General features: G+C 49.7%; 1 protein-coding gene across 1 annotated transcript in view; it reads left to right on the top strand.

The window, feature by feature from the left end:
• The first annotated feature begins 569 nt into the window (after positions 1-569).
• PARD6G (par-6 family cell polarity regulator gamma) overlaps positions 570-25,820 on the top strand; it is an 80,473-nt gene continuing 55,222 nt past the window's right edge. The window contains exons 1-2 of the mRNA XM_055302912.1: positions 570-869; positions 24,161-24,383. Coding sequence (XP_055158887.1) covers positions 798-869; positions 24,161-24,383 — 295 coding nt within the window. The 5' untranslated portion in view covers positions 570-797. The remainder of the gene's footprint in view (positions 870-24,160; positions 24,384-25,820) is intronic.

The raw sequence follows: 25,820 nt of genomic DNA, 5'->3' as shown, positions 1-25,820 counted from the left end.
AGTTGGCCTCCCTGCAGAACCTGGCAGCTAGTACGGACAGCTGGAGCCAAGCCACTATTGGTTCCCGTATCGCCCAAGATAATGGCAAAAATCGGCCCAAATTAGAACCCTCCCCTGGTCATGTAGTGGAGGTAAACAGAATCACGGTGGGAGCGCGCATGACACAGAAGTTGCAGGTGCCCAGGTGGGAACGCTGCGCCCGGGGTCGCTGCAAGCTTCTCCCCGCTGCTCAGTATTGCGCGGACAGAGACGCACACCTCCCGGGGAGGCGGCGGCCTCGGGGCGGGGGCGGGGCCTGGGACGCGGGGCGGATCCTGGACTCGCGGGGCGCGTCCTCGGGGAATGGGGCGGGGATGGATGGGCGGGCGGATCCTCGGGGCGCGGGGCGGGGACTGTGGCCCGGGTCTTCAGGCGCGGGCGGGACGAGGGCGCTTGGAGCTTTGGAGGCGGGTCCTGGGGGGCGTGGGGTGGGGGTTGGCCGCGGGTCCCGGGGGCGCGGGGCGGGACGTGGGTCCTTGGGGCTCGTGGGGCAGGACTGGGGGCGGGTCCTCGGGGCGGCGCGCGCCGGCGTCCCCCCCACCCCGACCCGGCTCCTCCCGCGCGCGGCCCCTGGGTCCCGAGGCGCGCGGCCAGCCCAGCTCCGGCCGCCGCACTCCGAGCGGCTGGGGCGGCCGAGCGAGCGCGGGCCGGGCTGGGCCGGAGTCGGGGCCGGGGCGGGGGGCGGCGCCCCCACCGTCCTCCTGCGGCCCCTGGAGCGAGGAGCCAGGGCGAGGACGAGGCTGAGCGCGGCCGGAACCATGAATCGGAGTTTCCACAAGTCTCAGATTCTGCGCTTCTACGACTGCAGCGCGGTGGAAGTCAAGAGCAAGGTGAGCCGGGGCCGCGGTCTGCGCCCCCCTGCGAATGAATGAGCGGCCGGCGGGGGCGCGGGGCGCTGCGGGAGGGACCGCGGCTGGCGACAACTTGGGAGCGCGGCGCCTCGGCGGGGTCCACGGGGTCCCGCCGCCCTCCCCGCCCCCGCGCCGACACAAAGCCCGGCAGCCCGGGGGTGCAGCTGGAGCCCGGCGCCGAGAGGGCCGCGCGGGCTCGGGGTCCCCGCGGGCGCCGCTCTTTTGTTCCAGGAGCGGGAGGCGACCCGGCGCGCCGCACGGTGGAGGGGCGGCGTTTCCGGGGCGACCCGGGGACTTCTCAGAGTGGGGCGGTCGGGAGCCTGGGGGGCCCGGGCCGGGGGAGAGCCGGGCCGCGCCTCCTCCGTGGCTGCGGAGAAGCCTTAGAGCCGGCAGGGCGAGAGCGGCGGCCGGCCGGACCCCCAGCCCCGCGGGCGCGCCCCAGGCCCAGGCTGTCCCCGCGCGCCCGCCGGTGGCCCCTCCCGCTGCCCGCGCCCCGGCCCGAGCGAGCCCCAACTTGCGGGCTGCTGAGAGCGTTCGGGTAATTGGCTGATAGGATCTGGCGCTTCTGCCCTTTGCAGAGGCGGCTGCGAGGCTGACGCTTTTGTCTGCGAGGGTCTTGGTTGCAGTTTGTCCAGGGTCCCGGAGGAGGGGGCTCCCCGGGCTCTTCGCCGCCGCCGCCGCTGCTGCTGCTCGGGGGTCGGCCCTCTCGCCCTTTCTCTGTGCCTCCCGCCTCGGGTAAAGGGAGGCGGAGCGGCCTGAGGGGCTGGGCGGGAGCGGGGCTGCGACCCCCAGCCCCGCGCGGGGCGATTGTGCCTGAGGAGCCGAGTTCAGCCGGCTCCTGCCCAGGCCACCCCTGCCGGCCAAGGGCCGAGGGAGTCCTTGGGCAAAAGATTTACAGGGCATCTGCCGAGGATGGGGGGCGGCTTCTCTGCGATGAACCCTGAGTTGCAGGATTTCATTCTCATCTTGGGGAGACAGTTTCTTCGTGAACTCCTCACTTCTGTTAAGGTCGCAGCCTTCCCCCAACGCTAATTCCGTGATCTGTGCCCGGAACTCATCCCCTTTGGCCCAGGAGTGCCCCCACCCTCCCAGATCAAGTGTGCCCGCTGTGAGTTACTGAGGGAAGAAGCCGCAAGCCTGAGTGGGAGCTCCAGACGACTGCTGGTTTCTTCAACAGGCTTGGGAATGTGGCCGAGGAGAGCTTTGACCACTACCATAGGCACTGAGCACATGTGGTGGGTCTTTTTAAGTTTTTTTTTTTTTTTTTCTTTCTTTCTTTCTGAGATCATCATGGATTCACAGGCAGTTGTAGGAAGAATACAGAGACTCCCCTGACCTGCACGGTGGTCCTGTTACCAGCAAGCTCAGTGGAGATACAGAACCCTTCCATCAAGGGTACCTCCTGCTGCCCTCCCACTGGCTATTTGATTCTAAGTGTAAATTGACTAACAAAGAACACTTTTCCTGAGTCACACAAGCCACATTCCTGGTGCACCATAGCCACATGCACTTTGCGGTGGCTCTGAAGGATCAATCTAGAAGAACCCATCTGGAGGCAGTGCCCTTAATCCACAGTTCTGGACGGCTGGGATCATGCAGGCTGCTGGGAGGTAGAGAGGAAGCTCCTGTCTCTGTCTTCCCTCCAGAAGGGGAGTGGGGGCAGTGGATGCCCTGGCTGCCCAGCAGGCTGCCTCAGACTACCCCCTCTGGCTCCCTAGTCAAAAAAGGGGGCTTGGGTTCAGGTTCAGATGCAGTAAATGTTCCCCTGGAGGTGAGTGGCAGAGCTGGGGTTTTTGTTGAATTTGGGAGCATCCCTGGAAGGGCCAGACCAACATGCGTGGGCCCTGCTGGACAGGCTAGTTCAGCACACCCACCATTTTGGATGTTGGGGCTTGCCTTGCCGTTTGTCCAAAGTCTACCTGGCTCTTCCCTCTGTGTACACCCTCCCACTGACCCCCCTAAAAAATTAGTATTTGCTACCATGGAATCCATCTCTGCCGGGAGCATTTACTGCAGCTGCTGTTGTCAAAATACTGGACGCAAAACTTTGTGATGATGATGTCTTTATTCATGTTAAATGTAGTGCCCGAACACCTGGGTTTGCCTGTGGCAAAAGTGAGGCTGGGGGCTGAGTCCAGCCAGGTCTGTTGCTCTTGGGAGTTTTCAGGAAAGTCATTTGACCCTTCAGAGCCTCCATTATTTCATCTGTAAAATGGGCATTGTTCCCATTCTGCTTACCTCCCAAGACAAAATGAGTTGATGTGAAAGCACTTTGGAGGGCAGCCCAGGTGGCTCAGTGGTTTAGCGCTGCCCTCAGCCCAGGGCCTGATCCTGGAGACCCGGGATCGAGTCCCACGTCAGGCTCCTGTATGGAGCCTGCTTCTTCTCCCTCTGCCTGTGTCTCTGCCTCTCTCTCTCTGTGTCTCTCTCATGAATAAATAAATAACATCTTAAAAGAAAAGAAAGCACTTTGGAAGCTGCAGAGTGACTGCTATTCAGGATTCTATGACATTTCAGGACATTGGGTCTGAATTCACCTCTCGTCCTCTCAGAACTTTTGGCCATGTGCCACAGGTCATCAGCTTCCAAAGCCTTGGGGACACCATCTTTCCCTGGTGGCTCTCCCCCATCACATAGGCCCTTCCATTTCCCGACACCTCTGCTTTAGTACTTGTGACTCCTCTGCTCTTCCCCAAACCAGCAGGATGCACCTCAGACCCTCGGTCTGGTTTGAGACCCCCGCGTCCCACCTGTGGTTAGACCTGCTGTGTGAGGGGAGAGGCTGTGCGCAGGTGTGACCATGGGTGTCAGGGCCTGGGGAGCAGGAGGAGCAGTACGAGGGCTGCGTCTGCAAGGGGCAAAGCGATCACAGAGGACTCTAGCTGTGAGAAGGAGTACGGGACCCTCTGTCAGCCATGTGCCCCCTTGCAGCCCCTGCCTTCTAGTCGAGCCTCACTCCGCTCTCTTAGCCTGGTGGTCTGTTTGCCCTGGTGATGTGGCCCTCCCCCGCCTGAGAGCCACATCAGATTCTGAGAATCTGCCCTGTGCGCCTGCCCTCTCCTGCAGATCCGTCGAGATGTCACCTCCAGGCCGGACAGGCTCTCTCCGTCCTCTGATCCCTTCTGGTCTCCTCTTTAAGGGCCTGCCGTGAGCCCTGTGTGGGGGGAGATGTGATGTGAGGGCTTTCACTCCAGCATGTGCTCTTTGTTTAAATCATGTTGGGGGCTTTCCTGGATTCTAAATAAATACATTGTCGTTGCTGAATGTTTAGAACCCATATCAGGCACAAAATGGGCTCATTCTCCCATCCCAAACTGGCCACCCCTCAGTGCTGCTGCTTTCCTTGTGTTTTCTGTGCACATATGCGTGCCTACAACTCTTACAGAATCGGGATCACATTTTACAGGCATCTTATTCTATAGCTTGCTTCCCCCACTTCAGCTTAACACTGCAAGTGTTTTCTCATGGCATTAGTATTTTATAAAAAAAACATATTTTTAAAATTACGACCTAGTATTCTATCTTATGTGTAAACCATAATTAATTTAACCAGGATCCTATTTGGGTCATTTCCAGTTTTTTCTACAATAAGCAATGCTGTGAAAAACATCTTTGTGCTCAAACTTCTACGTAAACATTATATACAGAGTAAGTAGAGATATGTTACATGAAGGATATAAAGAGCTACTGGTTCTATTAAGTTGGTGCAGAACTCATTATTTCCTCAGGACAAACTCCTGGAAGTATAGTTACTATGTTAAAAGGATGCACATTTTGAAGACTTTAAATATATATTGCTAAATTTTCTTGCAGAAAAGCTCTTCTGCAGATTTATATACTGTTTGGTGCCTGTCCATTGCTCTCTCTCCTCTCCTTCCAGTATTGCATATTTTCTTACTCTTTCCTGTTAGATAAGTGGAACCTCCTCCCATTGTTTTAATCTGATCCTGAATTATTAGTGAATTGAACATTTTTATATTTGTGGCCTATTTATCTATTTTTAGGTATCTCTTTCTTTCCCACCTGTTTTTTTTTTTCTGTTAGTGTTATTATTTTTTGTTGAGTTATAGGAACTGCTTGACGATAGATTTTCCAGTCGGTGCTGAGGTTACAGGGTTTCAGCCACACATTTCCCCTGGTCCTCAGACCTTATCTCTGGCTTATGTGGCAGGTAAATGTCTGTCCATCTAAGGGGCTGGGGGCTGGGCCAGGCCCTCCCCATAGGCAACTGAGCACTTACCACCCATGGGCCAGCTGAGAACTGCCTAACACTGTTTGACTCACCCATGTATGTCAGCTACACCCTTTTAAGATTGCAGTTTTGTATGTGTGCATGTCTGTGCTCAGACAGGTTCGGTGACTTGATGTGGGAAGCTGCATCTGGAGGAGACTCTCACTAGGGACCCAGGTGGGCACCAGTGATGTTGATGTGGGTCTCTAGTAGGTAGTGAGCCCTATGACCTCTCCCAAGGGGACACCCCAGCTAGCCAGGGACTCAGAGCCTTTCCTAGGAACCATGGAATTTCAGATAGTTCTCCCAGTTTCAGGGAAGGGGTGTCAAGGATTAGAAGATGTAACCATTCAAGGTATCAGAAGCTCTAATGTTTGTGAATCGTGTCTAGAATCATCCTGACCCTTCCCATGAATGGGCCTCCAAATGGTCAGAGACAAGCAACCAGGGAGGTTGGAATGGCGGTTGCAGAAGCATCCATTACCACAGTGGTTAAAGGGAGCATCAGGGTTAGTGTCAGACTCGTTCAGCTGCCTGTGTACATGTTTACTGGCTGAGCACTTCCTCTTGGCAAATTACACTCTTCTGTGAACCTGGGGAGCCATGGGAGTGTTAGCCTCCCACTGGGGATATACAGAAGGTCCAGGCTGGACACTGCCGTCTGTGTGTTGGTTGTACTTAGAAGTGTTTAAGATGATAACCATCTGCCCCAATATATATGTGTGTATACATACCTGAATGTCTGAATACATTGCAACTGCAAATAATATTTCATTAGCCTCCATCACAACCCTGCCAGATGGGTTCTCTTATCACCACCATAATACAAGAGAGAACACTAAGGTCCAGGGAGTTACATGAAGCTGCCAAGGTCAGAGAGCAGTCTGGCTCCAGGGTGGATGTTGTTTGCCATGAATGTCTGTGGCCACTGGGGAAGGAGGCCTTCCTTTGACAGGCCCTGAATCCAGGTCCAGGTATTGATGAAGGGGTCCCTAGCTGGCCTTGTGTAGAATGAGACAGACCCCCAGGATGTCTGGATCTAGAGCTTATAGGGTAAGCTCTTGTGCTTTGGGGCAAGAGGTTCTGTGTTTCTTACTTAACTGCAGCAGGTTCTGTGGCTTGGTCTCAAGGGAAGTCCTCTGTATTCAGTACTGTCCTTAAAGGTCTGATTCTCCCATGTGTCAGTCCATTCATTTATTCGTTTATTCATTTACTGAGCAGCCACTGTGTGTCAGGCATGGGGCTTGTCCTGGGAACAAAGATAGTCAAGATAGACAGTATCTCCTCCGTAGGAACCTACCATCCAGTGAAAGTTTGGTCTGGCAAGTGAGAAGTGGGGGGCAGGGTCTTTCATTCTAATGTCCAAAGTGTCACCACTTCACATCTCCCTGAGCTCAGAGGTTTCCTCTGCCCGCCCAGCAAGACCTGTTGTGGTACTCAGGCTCCAGAACCAGTCCTGCCCATGTTCTACATTAGCGATGTCGAAGTCGGCTATGGTTGCTTTGAGATTAGTCAGAGCACCTTCTGCCCTCGTGCTTCCAGAAGCAGCTGGGCTCTGGCCTCCACTTTACCCCATCTGGGGGAGGCCAGTTCAGAAAGTTAGCTGCATTTCTGAGAAGGATGCTCCAAAGAAAAACTCAGCACCTAAAGTGTGGAGAACAGTGTTTTGCATAGAGGAGGGACCCCATAAATATTGGCTGGGTTGAATTCAGATAAGGAATAACACGATTTTCCCAATAGCTATCAGTTCAGAAGTTGTTAGGATACCTCAGAAAAGAACTACGTTTTGAGGTTGGCCAGCAAATCTTGACTCACCACTGGGATTATTCCTAGGGACCTCAGAGAGGGGTCAGCGGCCTGGTCCCTTCCTGCTCCCTGCCGTGGAGGAAAGAACAGACAAAAGCAGGGAGAAAATGAATTGCATAAAAAAAGAGAGAAACTTTGAAAGTAAAAAGGAAATTGATTTAAAAGTCCATGTTGCTATTCTGCACTGTTGGTGTCTGCTGACTTATTTGGTGTTTGATTACAGGCGAAGAGCTCTAGGGGCACAGTCTTCAGCCCCTCCTCAAAGCATCTCCAGGATCAGGGTTCATACCCCTTCCTTGTCGGACCATCAGCTCTATGTGCTTCCCCCTGCAGAGCCCCCTGGGCAACCCAGTGCTACCTATGGATAGGGCAGGAAGCACAGGATACTCACCGTCCTGGCTGTGACATCAGCAACCATCCATTCCTTTTGTGGTCTGTCCCCTAATTTCAGTTCTCGGGGTCCAGGGGTGTGTCTCCCACACCCCACTATCCATCTTTCTCTCTCTCTTCCCAATGCTGTGTTCCTTGCTGGGACTCTGAGCAGGTGCTTGCTGGACGGCTCCCCTCTGTATCCCCCACCGGAGCATCCGCTCTGTATTTTAGGATGTGTGTGTTGCATTTCACTTGGGGGGAGAAAAAAGCTTTTGCTGCTTACAGAGTTTGAAAACCGCCCTGGGCCTTGTGCATGGCTCAGCCCAGTTAAATCCTTGCTGTGTCTCCTGCCCATGCTCCACAGGCTGACCTTCTTACAACCCACCCCTGTCCTAGTCTTGCTCCACCTCAGGGCTGAAACAGCCTTTGCAGAGGCTGTTCCAGACCTCCTTAATGTGGTGGGACACACCCAGTGACCACTATGCCGATCAAAGTATGGAACATTCCAGTATCCAGGAAGATTCCACCCCCATTGTAAACACCATCAGGGTTTCTGTCACCAAAGATAAATGTGCTGGTTGATGGGCATGACGTAAGGTACATCCATGTTGTGTGCAACCGCCTGTGTAGATGGTGCTTACGCTGCACCCATGTCCTCTGGTGGTTGTGTACACAAGTGCCTCTTGGTCCTCGCACCCATGATTTTCACTAGCCTTTTGTGATGCTGCTATACTCCCATGCCAGGAGACATCGAGCAGGCCTGGGTGGCCTTGGTTAGTCTAACCCACATTCTGGGGTGGCTGTTTTCTACTCCAGCCCTGGAGTAGACTGTTTTTAGGTGGAGTGGCTGCTGTAGGAGGTCTGGCCATTTGGGAATCCCAAAGGCCTTGAACCATAATGTATTAAGTGTTTATTGATTAATAAAACAAATCAGGAAGAGATTCCTTGTCTTGCAGAATTTAAGGTTCCCACATGACTCCGTGGTTCCAGTTGCTGTTGTCATGCCTTTCCTGGCTTTCCTTTGGTCCACACCAAAGGCCCATGGGCCCATCTGGTGAGCCTGGTATTGTGGGAGAAGCTGAGACTCCAGATGAACAGTGATGGGCCTGGGTCCTCTTGATGGGTCCTCAGGCATCTCATGCTCAGGCTCTTCAATGAGGATGGGAAGTGTCCCTTTTAGAAAGTGTCTGAGCTTCACATGTAGAACAAAGACCCATGAGCAGCAGCTGGGTGGGCCGGGGATACCGGTGGACGTAAGAACTTTAAGCCTTCCCCCTGAGTGGTTGGCTATTGCCCCACAGCTCTGTACCCTCACACACCTGCAGATGTTGACAGTCATGGCGAAGCCACCAGTAGGGCTTTGTCTACTCCACCTAAAAGTTCTACCTAGACAGCAAGTATATTCTCCATTTTCTCACAGCGGCATACTTGCCAAAAGGCGGGTTAGGCACTGGTCAGTCAGTGGACCTCTCTCAGAGCCTCTGCTTCTGAGACAGGCTTGGGACAGACAAGGAGCCTCTGTTGGGGGATGTGTGCTTTGTGGAAGGACCCTGAGGTCCCCAGTAAGGGCTGTGGAAGAGAATTGTGAGGGCCATCAGGGCTGCCGTGCTGGAGGGCTTTGTAGACTAGAGTAATGTCAGTATCCTGTTTTCCATGGCGTGGGGTCTGAGCCACTGGCTCCCTACCCACAAGTCCTGACCTCACTTCCCTCACTGGTTTGGAACAACAACGAGGTGTTACTATGGAACAAAACAAACTTCTGTGCCTCTAGGATGGTCCCTCCTGTGGATGAGGTGGGGGCACCCAACCTCTGGTCCCCTCAGGCCCATTAGTGGCTGTGCAGGTGCAGGCATAAGGGGCACAGACTCCAACCTCACTGGGCCATGCCCCTGTTGACTGGAAGGTGGTATAGGGGCTCTGCATATCTGCACAGTGGCAGCAGACATGGGTGTTAGGAACCCCCCTCCATTCCTCAGGAGATGAGCTGCCCTGGAGTCTCTTCTCACCATGAGCTTGGAGTGGCCTGTACTATCTCCCCACCACCCAAGCTGGGAGCAACCTCCCAGGGCTGTGGTCCCGCTGCCTATTGAGCACTGGTGCCTCCTCTCTGCCCAACGGGCTGAGGACTGGTCACAGCACTGCTGAGGATCAGCATCTGGCCCTCTTGGAATGGCCAAGTGTTGTGCTGTGGGTGCTGCCCCTTGACTGTGTTTCTGGAAGGCACACAGTCTCTGGGCTCCCTCTCTGCACCGGGAGCCTCGGTGATTCTGGTGGGAGCAGCTGCCACCAGGGTCACATCACCTGGAGGAGAGTCTAGGTGGGTGGGACCTTCTGTGTTCCAGTGATATCTCATGGTTACAACTCCCTTTCCTGGAGCATCAGCTGTGCTCGGCCTTCTGCCAGCACTCCCGCCAGGTCTTTAGCACAGATGTTTTCCTTGAAGCTCATGACACCGTGTGCAAGGGTGGTGGAGAGGGGGACCCTGAGGTCTTGACCAGCCTGTTAGGTCACCTAACCAAGGTCCCAGCTAGAAGTGGCAAAAACAGGTCTTAAATCCTCAATTTCACATTATTCCCTGATTCTTCCTCCTGGAAAATAGACAACACCTACCTGCCTGAATGTGCTCTGAAGTCACATCCTCTATCCCTCCACCCCCTCCTGCACCACCTGGACACTGGCTCCAGGCTGTGCTACTTCCTCAGGATCCCTCATGCATCCTGTGAAAGCTCCTGTCCTAGGCAGTGCCCTGAGCTCCGGCCATCGTGCACCATGTATTTGCTGGGAGATGGTGGGTACAAGGAGAACCTGACCACCTCTCCCACTTCCTCCTCTTTGCAGCTGCAGCTGTGCACAGAGTAGTACTGGCAACGCCCTAGGCCCTGGCACAGCTGGATATGTCACTGAGCAGATGCCCTTTGAATTGCACGGCTGGGGGTGCACAGCTGGGTTCTGAGCCTCCACCTGGAGCTGCGGCATTTGGGTCGTGCCCATGAGCACAGCTTTTCTCTTACAGAATCATACAAAAGTTGTTTCATTTGGAAAAATGGACCTGAGACATAGCTGCCTGCCAGTGATGAAAGGGGCAGGGCTGAAAGAAGCGGTGGCTTCTCAGAGACTGCGAAGGTAGCTCCACTGAGGAAGGACCTGCTGCTATCTGTGGTCCTCAGTGTGCTTATGACATCCATGTGTGTGAAAGGACTTGCTTTACTGTGTTTGCAAGTTTCAGGCTTTTTTTTTTTAAAGATTTTATTTATTTATTTATTTATTTATTTATTTATTTATTTATTCATGAGAGAGAATGGCAGAGACACAGGCAGAGGGAGAAGCAGGCTCCCTGTGGGGAGCCTGATGTGGGACTTGATCCCAGGACCCCGGTCACACCCTGGGCTGAAGGCAGATGCTCAACTGCTGAGCCCCCTGGGCACCCCACAAGTTTCAGGCTTTGAGGATGACTCAGCCTGCGGCCCTGTGAGCACCTGTGCACCATGCAGGTTCTCCAGGCACTCTGCTGAACAGCGGCCCTTTGCTGGGGCCACACACTCTCAGGATGGCACATGTGTGTGAGTCTCACAAAAACCCTATGAAAAATATATTTTTATCCCTTTGCTTTTACAAAGGAGGAAATAAGCTCAGAGAAGTCTGAATTATCCAAAGTCACACAGCCAGTAAGATGAGTCAGGAACTTGCCATCTCACAGCCTTGTGTCCAATGACTCTGCCTTCCCATCAGTGTTGAGGAGACACCACTGGTCCAGACCCCTCCTGCCTCAGCCCAGCCCCATCCCTGGAAACTTCCTCCTTTTCATGCACGGTGAGTTCATCCTGGGATGTGACCTTGCTTCTCTAGAGGGCCAGGGTCCCAAGCTTCTCCTGGAGTGGATTTCTGCTTCTGATAAGTCCCATGAAGGCAGGGACAGACAAGAAACCTGGCCTGAGCAGTCACTCCAGTCCACCAGCTCCACCTCTCCTAGCAACCGGGTGTCCTGCCCCTGGACCTCTACTCCTAGAGCAGTCTACCTGCTGCACCTGCTGACAGCCCATCTTTGTCCACGCTGTCAGGGGTCCAGGCGCCCCTTCCTCCCTGGGGAGTCTACTCCCAATGGGGCATCCTGATGTTACATCCACAGGGTGTACTCACTCCACCACTGGAGCTCTTGCACTCTTTTCTGGTACTAGCGTCGGTTCCTCCATTTACTACCCTCGTGGTTGTGATCAGGGATCAGGTCCTTCCAGGTCTCAGTAGCCTGGCCGTTACAATGGGACCAGTGACACTTCCCAGTGGCTCTTACTATTAAAGAGGAGAGCTTTTGCACAAAGCGTGGCACTGACCCTATCTCCTCTGCCATGCTGGAAATCCCTGCCACACAGAAGCCACAGATTTGTCCCTAAGGCTCTACGTCCTCCACTCTCAGTGCTGCCCCAGCCCTGCATTAACCCGAGTCGGCGCCCCAGACACAGATCACACATACGGACTGGGGTGCGTGTCTGTGAGCAGAGGAACACACATGGGACCTATAGCATGCACACACTCACCAAGGTGATCCAGGTGTATTGGGTTCTCTGTCCTCAGCAGCCTCACAAAGGATGTGGTGCCCGTCTGAGCAGTTCTGTGGCTACTAGTGTCTGAGCCGTCATCACTCCAGATCAGGGTGGGTGGATGGGGCACAGGAAGGGGCTGGGCTCTGTGCTTGGCTCCACCCCATCTGACTCACAGGTCTGTGGCCTGATTTTAAACTGTCCCAACATGTCAGCCCAGGAAGTCGTCCCCTGGCGGGGTCCCACGCTCCAACAGATGCCACACGAGCATAACAGCCTGTGGTTCCCGATCATTCCCTAAGTGGGAGTCTTCCCACGGTTGTCTCTGGGCCTGCATGTGCACTCTTGCTCCCTGGCCCTGTCCCCAAACAGTCTGAGGTGCTTTCGTTACCACGCGGAAGTGTGCACCTGAGATCTTTCCTGTCTGCGGCTGTCTGGGCTCCTTTAGATTGTGCTGTGGGTGAGCTGCTCCTGTTCTCTCTACCTGGATAATTCTTTTCCTCATATACACAGTTTGAATTCGAGCCTGTGCTGCAGTTTCTATGTGTGCATTTCTTGGTTTGTAATTACACATTTGCATGTGTGATTACTGCCAGGCCTGGGCTCTCAGACACACTTCAGCCCCATGAAGATGCTCAGTACTGGCACCGGGTGCCACATGTGTCTGAAGTAAAATTTTGTTCGGTGAACAAATACTAAAACACACGCCCAAGCAGGGCCCAACAAGGGGCTCACTGGGATGTTTTCAGACTGATGTGCACATGACTCACTGGCAATGTAGTTGGGACAGAATTCTGACTCCCTAAGCCTGGGGTCTGAGGTCACTGTCTCCAGCAGGTCCCAGATGCCCATGATACTGCTGGTTCAGTGGACACACTTTGGGGAGGTTTTGAACCTGAGGTGCCTATGTGCAGCCCGAGAGTCCGGCTCCACTGGCTGCAGGTGGGGCAGGTATGCGCGGCTCCCTGGGCTCTTGGCCTCAAGGATCTCACTGTGTCTGGCTCTGCCTGTTTTCTCTCACTTCCCGTGTAGTAAGGGCCTCTGGGAGTCATTAAACCCTTTCCAATGAGGCATTTCTGATGGTGTAATTATACTCCATCCTAGGAATGGAGTTAACATTTTTTACTACTGTAAGTATTTTGGTGAAGGTTTTCCTTGAAAATCTGTCTCTGATGATTTCCCCTGATTTCCCCCACTCCCACCTGAGTGGCCTGGAGGCGGGGCCAGGCGGGCTCCGGGTCAGGTGCCCAGGTGAGGCAGCCCTGATGGGGGTGGGGCCTGAGCCGGAGGCCGGGCCTCACCCCAGCGCTTCAAGTGCCTTCTTTTGGGGGGGGAACCTGGATGCAGGGCCCCTAGGAGGGGTGGTGCCCTGCAGGGAGAGCTTGGAAAGCTGGATAATGGGGTAGATAACTAGGTGATGTGAGTGCATCATTTTAAGTCTGTGTTTGTTATGCGTTAAGGGACATAGTAACTCCCTTGATGCCCTTCAGGATATCTTTTATCCAAGATAACATTTTACACCAGAAAAGACCCTAGGAATCTGCATGCATCAGCCTCAGGCCTTAGTGGATGTCAGAATGAGGTTAGTGTCTAGGGTCCTCCCTTTCAGGATCACTGAGGAGTCTGGCCCTGAAGGATTTTTTTTTTTTTAAAGTAAAATAGTGTTCTGATAAGACTTGCATTGATACAATGATGAGTAGAGTGGCTGTGGCAGCTGGCCTCCTGCCCTGGTACTGGTCCTGGGGCTCCCAGCACCGCGTCCTGTGGCGGGCCAGGCTGAACACCAAAGCCCTCTAAACTCTGGGCTGCTTCCTGGGCTCCCAGCAGGATGGGGTGCCCATTGGCTCCTCAGTATATTCTGTCCTTTGTCCTGTGGCACTTACCAGCTTCTGACACACTGTATGGTTTACAGCGGTTCCTTGTTTGTACTGTTTGCCCCCTGTCTTCCCCTCTAGGATATAAGCTTCATGAGGACAGGCCTTTTCTGTTTTACTCACCTACCCAGTGTATAGGAGAGTACCTATTGTTTGGAGCCACTGCATACATATTTATTGGATGATAAGAGCAGGGGCCATGTACTGCACTAATTCAGTAAATGTATTTTTGTGCCTGCTACATACCAGGATCGGGAAAAGAGGGTGTGGATAAAATGGAGACCATATTTTTCTTTTACAACTGCAAGGCCAAATGCAAGAAAATATTTGTTTGATGAATAAATTCCCACTTGATAGTTTAGAGGAATGAGTTCACATACATGTTGCTTAATATGACACCTTCACAAGTGTCCTGCTGGTGTGCTAGTTCTGGGGGTTGCTGTCTGGTGAAAGGAAGCAGCAGCAAAAGCGAGTAATGCTTCTCAGACATTCTTCTCTTTAGAGTCAGTTCTACTCAGGGAAAGAATGTGAGCTAGGATGCAGGTAGGACATGGCCTCAGAGCCTCTTGGTGGATCCATCTGCCTGCAGCACATATATGGTGCCTACTGTGTGGTGCCTAGTGGAGGGCACAGCCTGGTGACACTGACCCAAGGGCTCCTGCCCGAGTTTATCCAAGCAGAAGGCATGTGGTCAGAGTAACTGACTGCCCTTCCTTCCTGGGGGACTAATTTGGAAAGAAGGCCTTTCTTCAAGAAACACCTTTAGACAGCCCCTGGGTGTGGTTGAGACTCCATGAGCCTTCGTATCTTTAAAACTGGCACTTAATGTTGAGCTGTCTGAAGTGTAGTCACAAACTGGTTACCAAAGAAATTGTTTTACGTGGTTAAAGACCCCTCCATGTCACCTGTATACTCACCTGTTTGCAAATAGTCATTGGAACATTGCCTCCTTGGTTTTGATGGTGAAAACATCATCTTTGTACTGACATCCAGGGTGGGGGGTGGTGCTGATGGCTTCAAATCTAATACATGGGACAGAGCTGGTGTGTGGCATGGGACCTGGTGTAGGACTTCATGCCCATATCTCCTCCCATGTTCCTGTTTTGAGACTGTCAGTCAATATCCATTTAATTAAAATTCTAGAATTTTATTTTAAAATAATAGAAGTTTAATTCATTAACTCAATGACAATTTGTGTGTAGGAACTATACTAGTCTAGAACAAGCAGACCCTGCTCTCATGGGCTTGTATTCCAGTGGTGAGCTGTGGCATTTTGCTGCCGTCACTCATACAGTAATTATCAATTTGTGGCTGCGTGGGGTTTGGGAGGTGTCTTAGAAGTGACTCAGTTACTAAGCAAATTCTAACTGGACTCTGCCTTAATGCCTGACTCCTGTGGCCTTGCCTGGTGAATCTGTCAATACCTTGTCATATCCCTGTGAGGACCTTACAAACCAGGGCCTAGTGACTTAACCTTTCTCACTTCAGGGCCATCTGAGAGTTAGAGATACCTCCTCCACTAGACCACAAACATCCAGAAAAAGAATGTTTTCAAAATATAGCAGATAAGCGAAAAAAAAGCACGGAGTTGACCAGTGTGGATAGTACACTATCATAAGTTTAGAAAAGAGGGAACATAGATAGAGTTCACACTGATTGCCATCACACACCTTTTGAAGGGCACATACAGCTACAGTCACTAGTTCCTGTAGAGAGGGGACTAGGGGGCTGGGAGACTTCTTACTGAGTACCTATGTGGTTCTATCCCTATTCAAACCATAAAGAAAAACATACCAAACAGCATGTGCTTTTAATTTTTTTTAACAGCATGTTAGAGAAGCCTCCAAGAGCATGTTCTCACACGGCACAGATGTCCCTATATAGGACCCTTGTGAACGAACCCAGGTATTGGACCAACCCCAGAACAGATGCACCCTCGTTCCAGATGGCACCTCAAAGCATCATTCCAGATGCTAGACCTTGATTTTCCTCCTCCTTTTTTCTTTTTCTTTTTTTTTAAATCTTGCATGGATCTTGCTGGTTTCCTCATAGTAGCTGTGTTCACAGGCATGTGTGGCCAGCTTTTCTGACTGTGTCATAGGCAAAGACTACCTTGGTTTATATGCATAAGACGAAAGAAGCCCTTTTTAAAAATAGAGTTTTTTAAGGGGAAGATGAAGGAGGATAGAAATTCAGAATTAGACACCTTTGCCCTTCGATTTCCGTTTTTATGAAAACCACCCTGAGAGGAGAGGTAAGCTGGGGTGGGGGCAGTTGCATCAGATACTGTAGCAGCAGAGACCATGAGCCAGTTATTTCACCCCCTGCGTTGGAGCTGCCCACCTTGTGAAGGGGATGAAGGGGTTCATGCATATCTCTCAAGTGGCTTGAGATGAAAAATGGTGTGCGTGTATTCCTGCCCCCATGAAATTGTTAGAAATACAAATATATGTGAGCCCTAATCCTCAAGTGATGGAAAAGTGAATAATTGGCCCTCCCTCTGCTCTTTGGGACATGCAGACACATCACATGGGGTTCAAGCCCGGATCACCCTCCCTGGCTGGAAAGACAGCAGCAGAAGGGGACTCAGTGAGAAGAAAGTGCTCCGTTAGATTGTCCTCTTCCCTTTGACTTTAGCCCTAACGGGAGGGATGACATTGGGCCAGAGCTGCTTGTTAGTCATCAGAAAACTGAGCCATTTTAGAGTTGTTTAAGAAAATAGCACCTGAGTAAGTTTAAGAGGAAATCTAGGGACCGTGTTTTCCATTGTAGGAAGAATGACTTTAAGGTTTGCTTGAAGTGGCAGCAGCTTAGTGCTGCAGACTTCGAATAGCATCAGAGGCAGGAAATAGGGTCTTATTTCCAGCCTGGAATCGAGGTGTTCTGTGGCTGTGGGCAGATATCTCACCCTCTCTGAGACCATCAGTATGGATGCTTGGGGGTGGGGGGGGGGCACTTCCAGGGGGAAGCTTAAAATTTAGTCATGGACAGAACACAGCTAACCCAAACAAGCCTTATGTGCTCTGCAGTGTTCTGCATGTAACAGATTTTTAAAAAATATACAGGAAAGTAGAGAGATCTCATTATGTATCAAGAAAATAAAAATTTTACATTTTTAATATTTTTAACCTGGAAAATAAGAATCATGATAGCAGTAATGGATAATCCTTGGAGTCACATGACATTGAGTAATGAAAATAGATTTGTATTGCCAGAGCCATGCAACTCTAGAAATATCATTCATATAAAGTTTGAGTTTCTGAATTGGAGAAGAGGGACTGAGGGCATTTTACAGTTTGGGGCCAGGGTGGAGATGGGTGTGAGAGAAGGCAAGTCCTACCCTGCTCTAAGAGCCTGCCCTCTGTCCTTAACCAGCTCAAACTGGAAGAGCTTGCCCTACCAGCTTGGACTAAGTCTGGCATCCTGTTTCTGCCCTGAAGACCCAGGAGTAATGGGGGGGCTTCCCTACCTTCTTAAGTCTTTATCTTCTAAATCCATTTGTGCTCACAAGATACACTTGGACACCTGGTCCCTTAGGGTTTCCTGTATGCCGGGAGCAAAAGCAGAGCCTGCATTGAACCTGTTCAGTGTCACTGTCTGGGGTTTCCATCAGCCTTCAATTGGCTACTTAAAAGAATTATTCTTTGAGGTGAAACTTTAAAAAAGCAGCAGCTCTATAAGCTATAATTCATGTGAAATGAAATTCAAAAGTTTAAAGTATAAATTCAGTAGTTTTTTAGTATATTTACAGAGTTGCAGAGTCATTACCACTATCTAATTTTAGAACATTTTAATATTCTAACCCCCAAATGTTAATGTTAAGCCCAAAAATAAACCTTCTCCCCATTGGCAGCCATTCTCAAACCCTTTCATACTGGTCCCTGGCAACCACTAGTCTGCTTTCTCTATGAATCTGCATGTTCTGTATATTTCATGTAAATAGACTCACACGGTTGCTGTGTTTTGTGTCTGGCACCTTTCACTTAGCATAATGTTTTCAAGGTTCATCTTTGTTGTAGGATCTATCAGTACTTCATTTTTTGGGGCAGAGTAGACCAGGATCCCCTCATGAGAGCCTGGCAGGATCCAGGGAAAGCCAGCGGCCCCACACCCAGTCTTGCTGTGGGGTCAGCGTGCCTCACCAAGTAGAGGCTCCCAGCAGCTACAAATGTCGGAGGTAGGAAAACAAGCTGCCTCTGGAGTTGTTTTTTAATCAGAATAAACAAGTTACAAGCAAGCCAGGTATACTTTTTAAAAATATTTTTATTTATTTATTCATGAGAGACAGAGAGAGGGAGAAAGCCAGGTACAGTTTGACTTTCACTTCTACATATATCTTTAGTTACATTTAATAATGCTCTTTATTTTACCATGGATTCAAGTTAATGTAGTGTCCTTTTATTTCAGCCTGAAAGATAGCTTTAATACTTCTTGTAAGGGAGGTCTGCTGGTGGCAGATTCTTCCAGTTTTTGTATGTTTCAGACTATCTCATTTCTTCTTTGTTTTTGAAGGATAGTTTTGCTGGATATAAAATTCACAGTTGACATTCTCCACCCACGACATTTTAGCCTCTGTGATTTCAGACAGGAAATCATTCATATTATTGAACGATCCTTTGAACATAACGAATTGTTTTCCTGCTTTTAAGATTCTCTCTTTGGCTTTGGGTCTTGACAGTTCGACTATGATACAGCTAGGTGTGGAACTCATTGAATTTATCTTAATTATAGTTGGACTTTTGGATATGTAGATTAAATTAATCAGATTTGTGAAGTTATGGACATCGTTTCTTCAAATATTCTTTCTGCCTTTTTCTCTCTAGTTAACCATCCAAAGTAAACATTTAAAAAACCTTTCACCGAGGAAGAAATGTTTAATGCTACAGGAGGCAAGTATAGCATCAGCTCCTTTGCTACTTCTTGCTGTGAATGTCAGCCCCGAGAAGCCATCTCACATCAGCAGGTAGATGGGACTGAGCACTCTGAAGGCATGCCACACCCCAGCTGCCTGACTCTCAACAGGTAATATGTTCCTGGGGATGTCTGGTAGCGTGCCACAGAGCTCTGAGGCTCTGTTCATTTCTCTTCATTCTTTTTTCTTTCTGCTTCTTAGATTGTACAGTCTCAATTTACCTGTCCTCATGTTGGCTGATTCTTTCTTCAGCCAGCCACCTCTGATTGACGTCCCCACTGTCTCCAGAATTCTTCCATCTTGTGAAACCAAAACTCTTATCAATTAAGCAGTAATTTTCCAGCTCCTTGCAACCACCGCCTGCTTTCCAATTCCATGATCAGATGGCTGTAGGAACATCCTACAAGTGGAATCACAGCACATTGATCCTTTCATGTCTGGCTTGCCTCACTTAGCATAGTATCCTCCAGTATCACCTCTGTCATTGCAGGTGCCACAGTGTCCCTCCTTCTTATGGCTGAATAATGTTCCACTGTATGAATAGATACCATGTTATACTTAGGAGTTCTCTATATATTCTGAATATTATCCCTTTTATAGGCTTTTATACTCTGTAAATAGTCTCTTCTTTTTTAAAAAGATTTTATTTATTTCTAATCCAATGATCTTGAGATCATGACCTGAGCCAAAACCAAAATTCAGATGCTTAACCAACTGAGCCACCCAGACGCCCCTCTGTGGCTAGTGTCATCTGATGCACAAAAGGTAGATTTCACTAAGACCAATGTCTGTTTCTTCTTCCTGTGCCTTTGGTGTTGTAGCCAAGAAATCATTGCCAGACCAGGTGTCCTGAAGCTTTTTCCTTAAGTTTTCATCTAAGAATTTTATAGTTCCATTTTGAGTGACTTTTGGTAATGGTGTTACATAAGAATCCAATTTCATTGTGATAAAAGCATTTTATTTACAAATATATGTTGGCATGGGCCACTAATCTTATATTTTTATCTCCCCATTACATTAGGTTACACAAGTTTTCTCTAAATGCAATAATTAGCAGGCAAAATTCATGGTCATATAATTCTTGGTGTACTTATCAGAAATTGAGAAAGTGAATTGTTCCAAGGATTGGGCAGGAAATCTTCCAAGTCCACTGGTTTCCAGTACTTTGCTTCCAACAGCATTGAAAGTTGCCCTAATCAAATTGTCAGCTAATAGATTATTAAAAATAATTTTAATGATAGACCACTTTATGATTATTTATTTTGGCATATTACCTGTTGAGAGTCAGGCAGCTGGCGTGTGTCATGCCTTCAGAGTGCTCAGTCCTATCTACCTGCTGACGTGAGACAGCTTCTCAGGGCTGACATTCGAGGCAAGAAGTAGCAAAAAAGACGATGCTGTGCTTGCGTCTTCTGGCATTAAACGCTTTTCATTCAGTGAAAGATGTTTTAAATGTTTATTTTGGATGTTTAATGATTATTTATGAAATCTTGTAACTGTTCTAATCATGATAAAATCATTGTTATGACTCAGGCTAGAATCTTTTTTACTGTAAGAAAATCTATGTTGTTTTTTTTTTGTTTGTTTGTTTGTTTTTACTTTATAGTTTTGGTAAAATACACATACGTTAGATTTACCATCTTAGCCAGTTTTTGAGCAGTTCAGCAGTTTTAATTTTTTTATTTTATTTTTTTAAGATTTATTTATTTATGATAGACATAGAGAGAGAGATAGAGGCAGAGACACAGGAGGAGGGAGAAGCAGGCTCCATGCCGGGAGCCCGATGTGGGACTCGATCTCGGGACTCCAGGATCGTGCCCTGGGCCAAAGGCAGGTGCTAAACCGCTGAGCCACCCAGGGATCCCAATTCAGCGGTTTTAGTTACATTCATATTGTTGTGTGTGTGATCCAGGACTCTTTCCATCTTGCAAAATTAAAACTTCATACCCACTGACAATGATGTAGAAATATTCTTCACAATGGCTATGTGAAAAAAAAAATGTTTAATTCAATTTATCTGTTTTTCTTGAATAGAAGAGTGATAGGGTACTCAAGCATAAATTATCATGATAAAATATTAGGATTAAAACCTCTTGGGGCAATATAATAGAAATAATAGACCAGGCAGAACTCTAAAGGAACCCTGTAGAATTTCTGATGGTTATAAAAGAGCTTGTTTTTCCTGTTTTAAAATGCATGATGGCAACATCAAATCACTCTGGTATTTAGATTTCATTGACCGTATTAAAAGATCATCTGATAAAATATTTATTTTTAAAAGAAATGTTTACAGTATGCTAGAAATTGTACCCTTTAAAAAACAAGATTTTATTAATTTATTCATGAGAGACACACAGAGAGAGGCAGAGACACAGGCAGAGAAGCAGGCTCCCTATGGGAAGCACGATGTGGGACCCGATCCCCAGACCCTGGGATCACAACCTGAGCCGAAGGCAGATGTTCAACCACTGAGCCACCAGGCATCTCTAGAAATTATATCCTATTTACTTTGAAATATTTTTTTTACTTTGAAATATTTTATTATATTTTATTATGAAAAATGTAGATGCTAGCTTAAAAATATCCTTTTTATAGTGGTAGTTTTCAAAATTCTTTAGGAGGCATGTGGCATTTGAAGACGAGTGCGTTTGTGTAGAGGGATGCCTAGGACAATGCCTGAGCCAGGATCAGAGTTGGCTGGAGACCAGCCTGAAAGGTCGGAGACCCCCGCAGGCGTTTGGTCCCCAGGGAAGGTGGCAAGTGATGAGCGCATGTCACTTGCAGGCTGTCCCACGTTTGTCCCTGTCAAACCAGCAGGATTCCACAGTGGGGGCTACTCTGGGGAGACCCAACCCCTCACTCCAAACCAGTTACCACTTCAAAGCTCAGTACTCACTGAGGAGAGTTTTGAGAAAAGCTCTAGGTCAGCGGGCAAGTGAGAGACCATCCACTTCCTTCTCCTTGCACCCCAACCACAGCCATCACATTTCCCTCAGAAGGACTAAGATCCAAAGAGTAGAGCAACCAGCAGGCCAGACACAGTGTTTCAAATCATATGTCTGATGAGGGAAACAAGCCCGTCACAAAAAGACAAAACTATAGGATTGCAGTTGTTTGAAGGAGTTGGAGGTGTCATGGTCCTAGAGCCATGGCAGGAGACGGGGCTGGGGATGGTGCTGAGGACAGGGCTAGGGACAGGGCCCGGCATCCATTTCTGACGGGACAGACTCAGCTTCACAGGAGGAAACGGCACGTGGACGGTGCGCATGTTCGCACAACGCTGTGAATGTGTTGCTGCCACTGAACTGTACACTTAAGAATGGTTAATACAGTAAATGTTATGTTTTGTGTATTTTGCCACAATAAAAAATAGGGAAAATGCAACATCCCCTTTCCTATCTCTTTTTGCTAACTTTGGGTTCCATTCAGCATAGGAACCGTGTTTGCCGTCCTTCTGATTAACAAGGTCAGCCTCATCAGCACCACTCAGACTTGCCTCCTGTCAGGAAGAAGTCTGGGTTCATTTTCACTTCAGATCAACACATTAAGACATATTTTGAAGAAAACAACTAGAAGCAGTGAGAAGAAAGGAGAGGTTGTTAGACCAAAGACAGGGCAGAAGCTGTGCAGAACAGGCTGGCTTATGCAACACTTACTCGCCACTTGCCAGGATGTGGCCTGAGTCCTGCAGGGATGGGGGCAGCCGGCATCCCTTCATGGGGGCGCACTAGGGGGCTGTCAGCTGGAATCACTTCCCACCAATGACCTGGGAAAAGAGAGACACTGTCTTGTTTCACTGAACACAGTCCAACTTCCAACTCTCTTTATGTATTTAATGAAAAGAACATGGACACGAGTAAAAACTAATTGCTCCGGAAGTTAGTTTGCATTAGATAGAGATGGCAGAGATGATGGCTTTTGTTCAAATAGATATTCATGATGTGATGACATAACCAAATCTGAACAAAACCACTTTAAATCTTGTAGGTGTGAACTCTTGAATCTTGAAAGGTTTGCTCACCCTGGGCCAGGAGGTGATGGTGCTCGGGATAAACACTAAGAAGATAATGCAGGAGGGATTTTGGGGTTGCTGTGCCGTGTTCACAGGCCCCGGCTTAGAGGGCGCCTCCTGCTGCGGCAGGATGAGCAGAGCCTTGGTGAGCTCAGGGCCTTCCTCCCCTTACCCAGTGTGTGGGAGGCCCTGGGGCTTCTGCTTACTCATCCAAGGTGGCTTTTCTCAAACCAGTATTTTGGAACGTTTCACTGTTGTGCGCCTTTAAGTATTTTATCCCTGGGGCAATGCAGGATGGCTGAGGACTTGGTTTTCTTCTGCTTTTTGAAAAGGGAAACGGATCGGGAAACTGGTTCTCAGGGATCTGCAGACTTGGAGATTTGGAGATTGCCTTAAAATCAGAGGTTTCATGTGTTTGGTTCTCAGCCCAGCAGCACCAGCTTCTTCTGGGAACTTGTTGAAAATGCAGATTCTCGGGCTGGTCTCCAGGTCAGCCAAGTCCAGACCTCTGGGGCCTCCAGGTAGCTCTTATGCCCACCCAATTGGTGAGCCACACAGACCCATATGGTCTGAGTTGATTTGCCCTTGACTAATTGACATAACATCTAGATGATGTAATGACTCTTTTAGTATAAACATCAGACGTTTCATTTTTGTGTATTTTGGAACCCCTGTAATTAGTTTTCAGATATATTGAAGAGCACTGCATTTGTCCTGCCTGAGGAATAAAGGTCTCTTTTGCCAAGTGAGGAACAGCAAAAATCCAGAAAGCCTTAGGCCAGGCAGGCCGTGTGCCAGGGTCCCAGGATACTTCGGCCTGTGGGAGGTGACCCAGGGTCCTGTCCCAGCAGATAACTCTCGGCCCCGAGCCAGGGACTGTCAGGAAAGATGGGCCTGGGCATTCCCCAGAGCAGACAGAGCGAATACCAGCTTTTTAGGGAGAGAGACCTGCTCTGTGTTTTTGGCCAGCACCCAGGTGTCCCGAGATTTCTGAGGCCTCCTTCTCACCACTTTCCTTACTTCCTTCACTTCTGCTTCCACTTCCCATCCTTTGGAAGGACAGCCCTTTGGTCTTTTTGAAATGCAAATCATATCAAATCAGTTAATCTCATCCACCATCCTTGTAATTAATTTCTTTTTTTTTAAAGATTTTATTTATTTATTCATGATAGAGAGAGAGAGAGGCAGAGACACAGGCAGAAGGAGAAGCAGGCTCCATGCCGGGAGCCCGACACGGGACTCGATCCCGGGACTCCAGGATCGCGCCCTGGGCCAAAGGCAGGCACCAAACCGCCGAGCCACTCAGGGATCCCCATTATAATTAATTTCAACAAGGCTTTTCTTCGACAGCCTGAGCTCCAGCACCCGTCCTGTCCTCAGGATGTGGGTCAGAGGTGATAGAAACAATCTTGCACACTTTGACTTTGCACAAGCTCCCCCCGCTGGTCCCTGGCCCTCACGGAGGATGGCACACACCTGTCATTAAGTGAACAACCTACTCATTTACACCTTGTCTCTTGTGTTTTAGTTTGGGGCTGAGTTCCGAAGGTTCTCCTTGGACCGGCACAAGCCTGGGAAGTTTGAAGACTTCTACAAGCTGGTCGTGCACACGCACCACATCGCCAACACAGACGTGACCATCGGCTATGCAGATGTGCACGGGGACCTGCTGCCCATCAACAACGATGACAACTTTTGCAAGGCGGTCTCAAGCGCAAACCCTCTGCTCCGGGTCTTCATCCAGAAGCGAGGTACCGGGGCGTGGGGAGCTGCTTGTCAGTGCCATCACACACAGGCCACATCCAGGGATGTCGGGCAGCACAGCACCATATGGTTCTTTTTTGTAGCCTGTGCTGGTAGATTAAAGAAAGTCATGTTGGTTTGGTCAACATTAATTTATTAGAAGGGCTTAAAAATTTTAATGCATTTTCCATCTTAAATAGTGTTGACTTCTGATTTTTAAATACTGAGGAAAAAATAATATTGATACTTTCATATTTTAACTGGAAGCAAGGGGGTCACTGACAGAAGGGCATTAGCCAGTAACCCAAGAATGAAACTTGTGGTTTCCTGTGTGTGCTTCCCACTGTCTTTTTAGGATTGGAAAATGATGCTGGCTTTAAATTATAACTTTGGTTAACTTTTCGCTCTGAGGACCTAGCTTTGCTGTAACAGTATCACTTTATGGGAAACAAGCTGTAAGTTAATGGTTGAGAGGGACGGTTGGGTCAAGGGGTCCTTGTGCTGCTCGCTTCTCAGCTGTGTTTTACATATGCTTTCTCATCTCTAAACTTGGAAGAATCTTCACATTTCAAAATAACACACTGAAGGAAGGTACTGCCTGCAGGAGAGGGTTGATGTTGGGCAAATGGTATTTCCTGGTTGACTTGGTCATGCCTGGACCTTCTGTGCCGTAGTGAGCACACTGGCTACCCATGGGGGCAGAGCACCCTGGGGGCCCTTGCAGGGTGACTCTGGGGCTCACTGTGTTTGCTGTGGGGGACTCACTGACCAGTCAGGGAGCTGCATGGACACAGTGAGTAGCAGCTGCAACATTTGGGGGACAAGGAGGCCTGGCTCGGGGCCGTGGTGTAGGGCCCGGCGCCTGGTCCTAAAGGCAGGCAGGTGCCACAGTCCCCACTGGGCGTGAGGCCTGATTGAGCACACGGTCCCCACGCCATCCTGAGGAAGTAGGCAGGCCGTGCTGTGAGTGCCCGCTGTTGTGGTGATAGAAGGGGACACGTGGAAAGTAAACTGCAGGAGATCCCTTTCTGACCCGTCCTCTGGCACGAGATCACACAGCTCAGCATCTGCAGGCTGTGCTGAGCCGGGACGTCCTGCTGACGGTACCGAGAAGCCAGCACAGCTGTCACTTCCTCACGGGGACTTCGCCTCCCTGCTGGCCCCGGGGCGTGGCCCTGCCTGTCGACCAGTGGTTGCTCCACACCACTCTTCTCCATGAGGCCTGATCTCAGGCCACTGCACCTCGTGACCTCGCGTCCCCTCCACCCAGCTTGTATCCTGTCATTCCACGTCTCTGTGCCATGTGTGTCACCATCCTCAGGGCTGTCCTGGCGTCTGGCCACACTCCACCATCCATTGCTCTGCCCCAGCCATCTGAGGCTGTGCTGTTCACTCACCTTTCACAGAAAGGCCTCACGGTGGATGTGTGAGCCTCCACTCCTGTC

The sequence above is a fragment of the Nyctereutes procyonoides genome, unplaced genomic scaffold, assembly GCF_905146905.1.
Source record: "Nyctereutes procyonoides isolate TBG_1078 unplaced genomic scaffold, NYPRO_anot_genome, whole genome shotgun sequence".
Lineage (NCBI taxonomy): Eukaryota > Metazoa > Chordata > Mammalia > Carnivora > Canidae > Nyctereutes > Nyctereutes procyonoides.
This window is presented reverse-complemented; position numbering and strand designations above follow the sequence as displayed.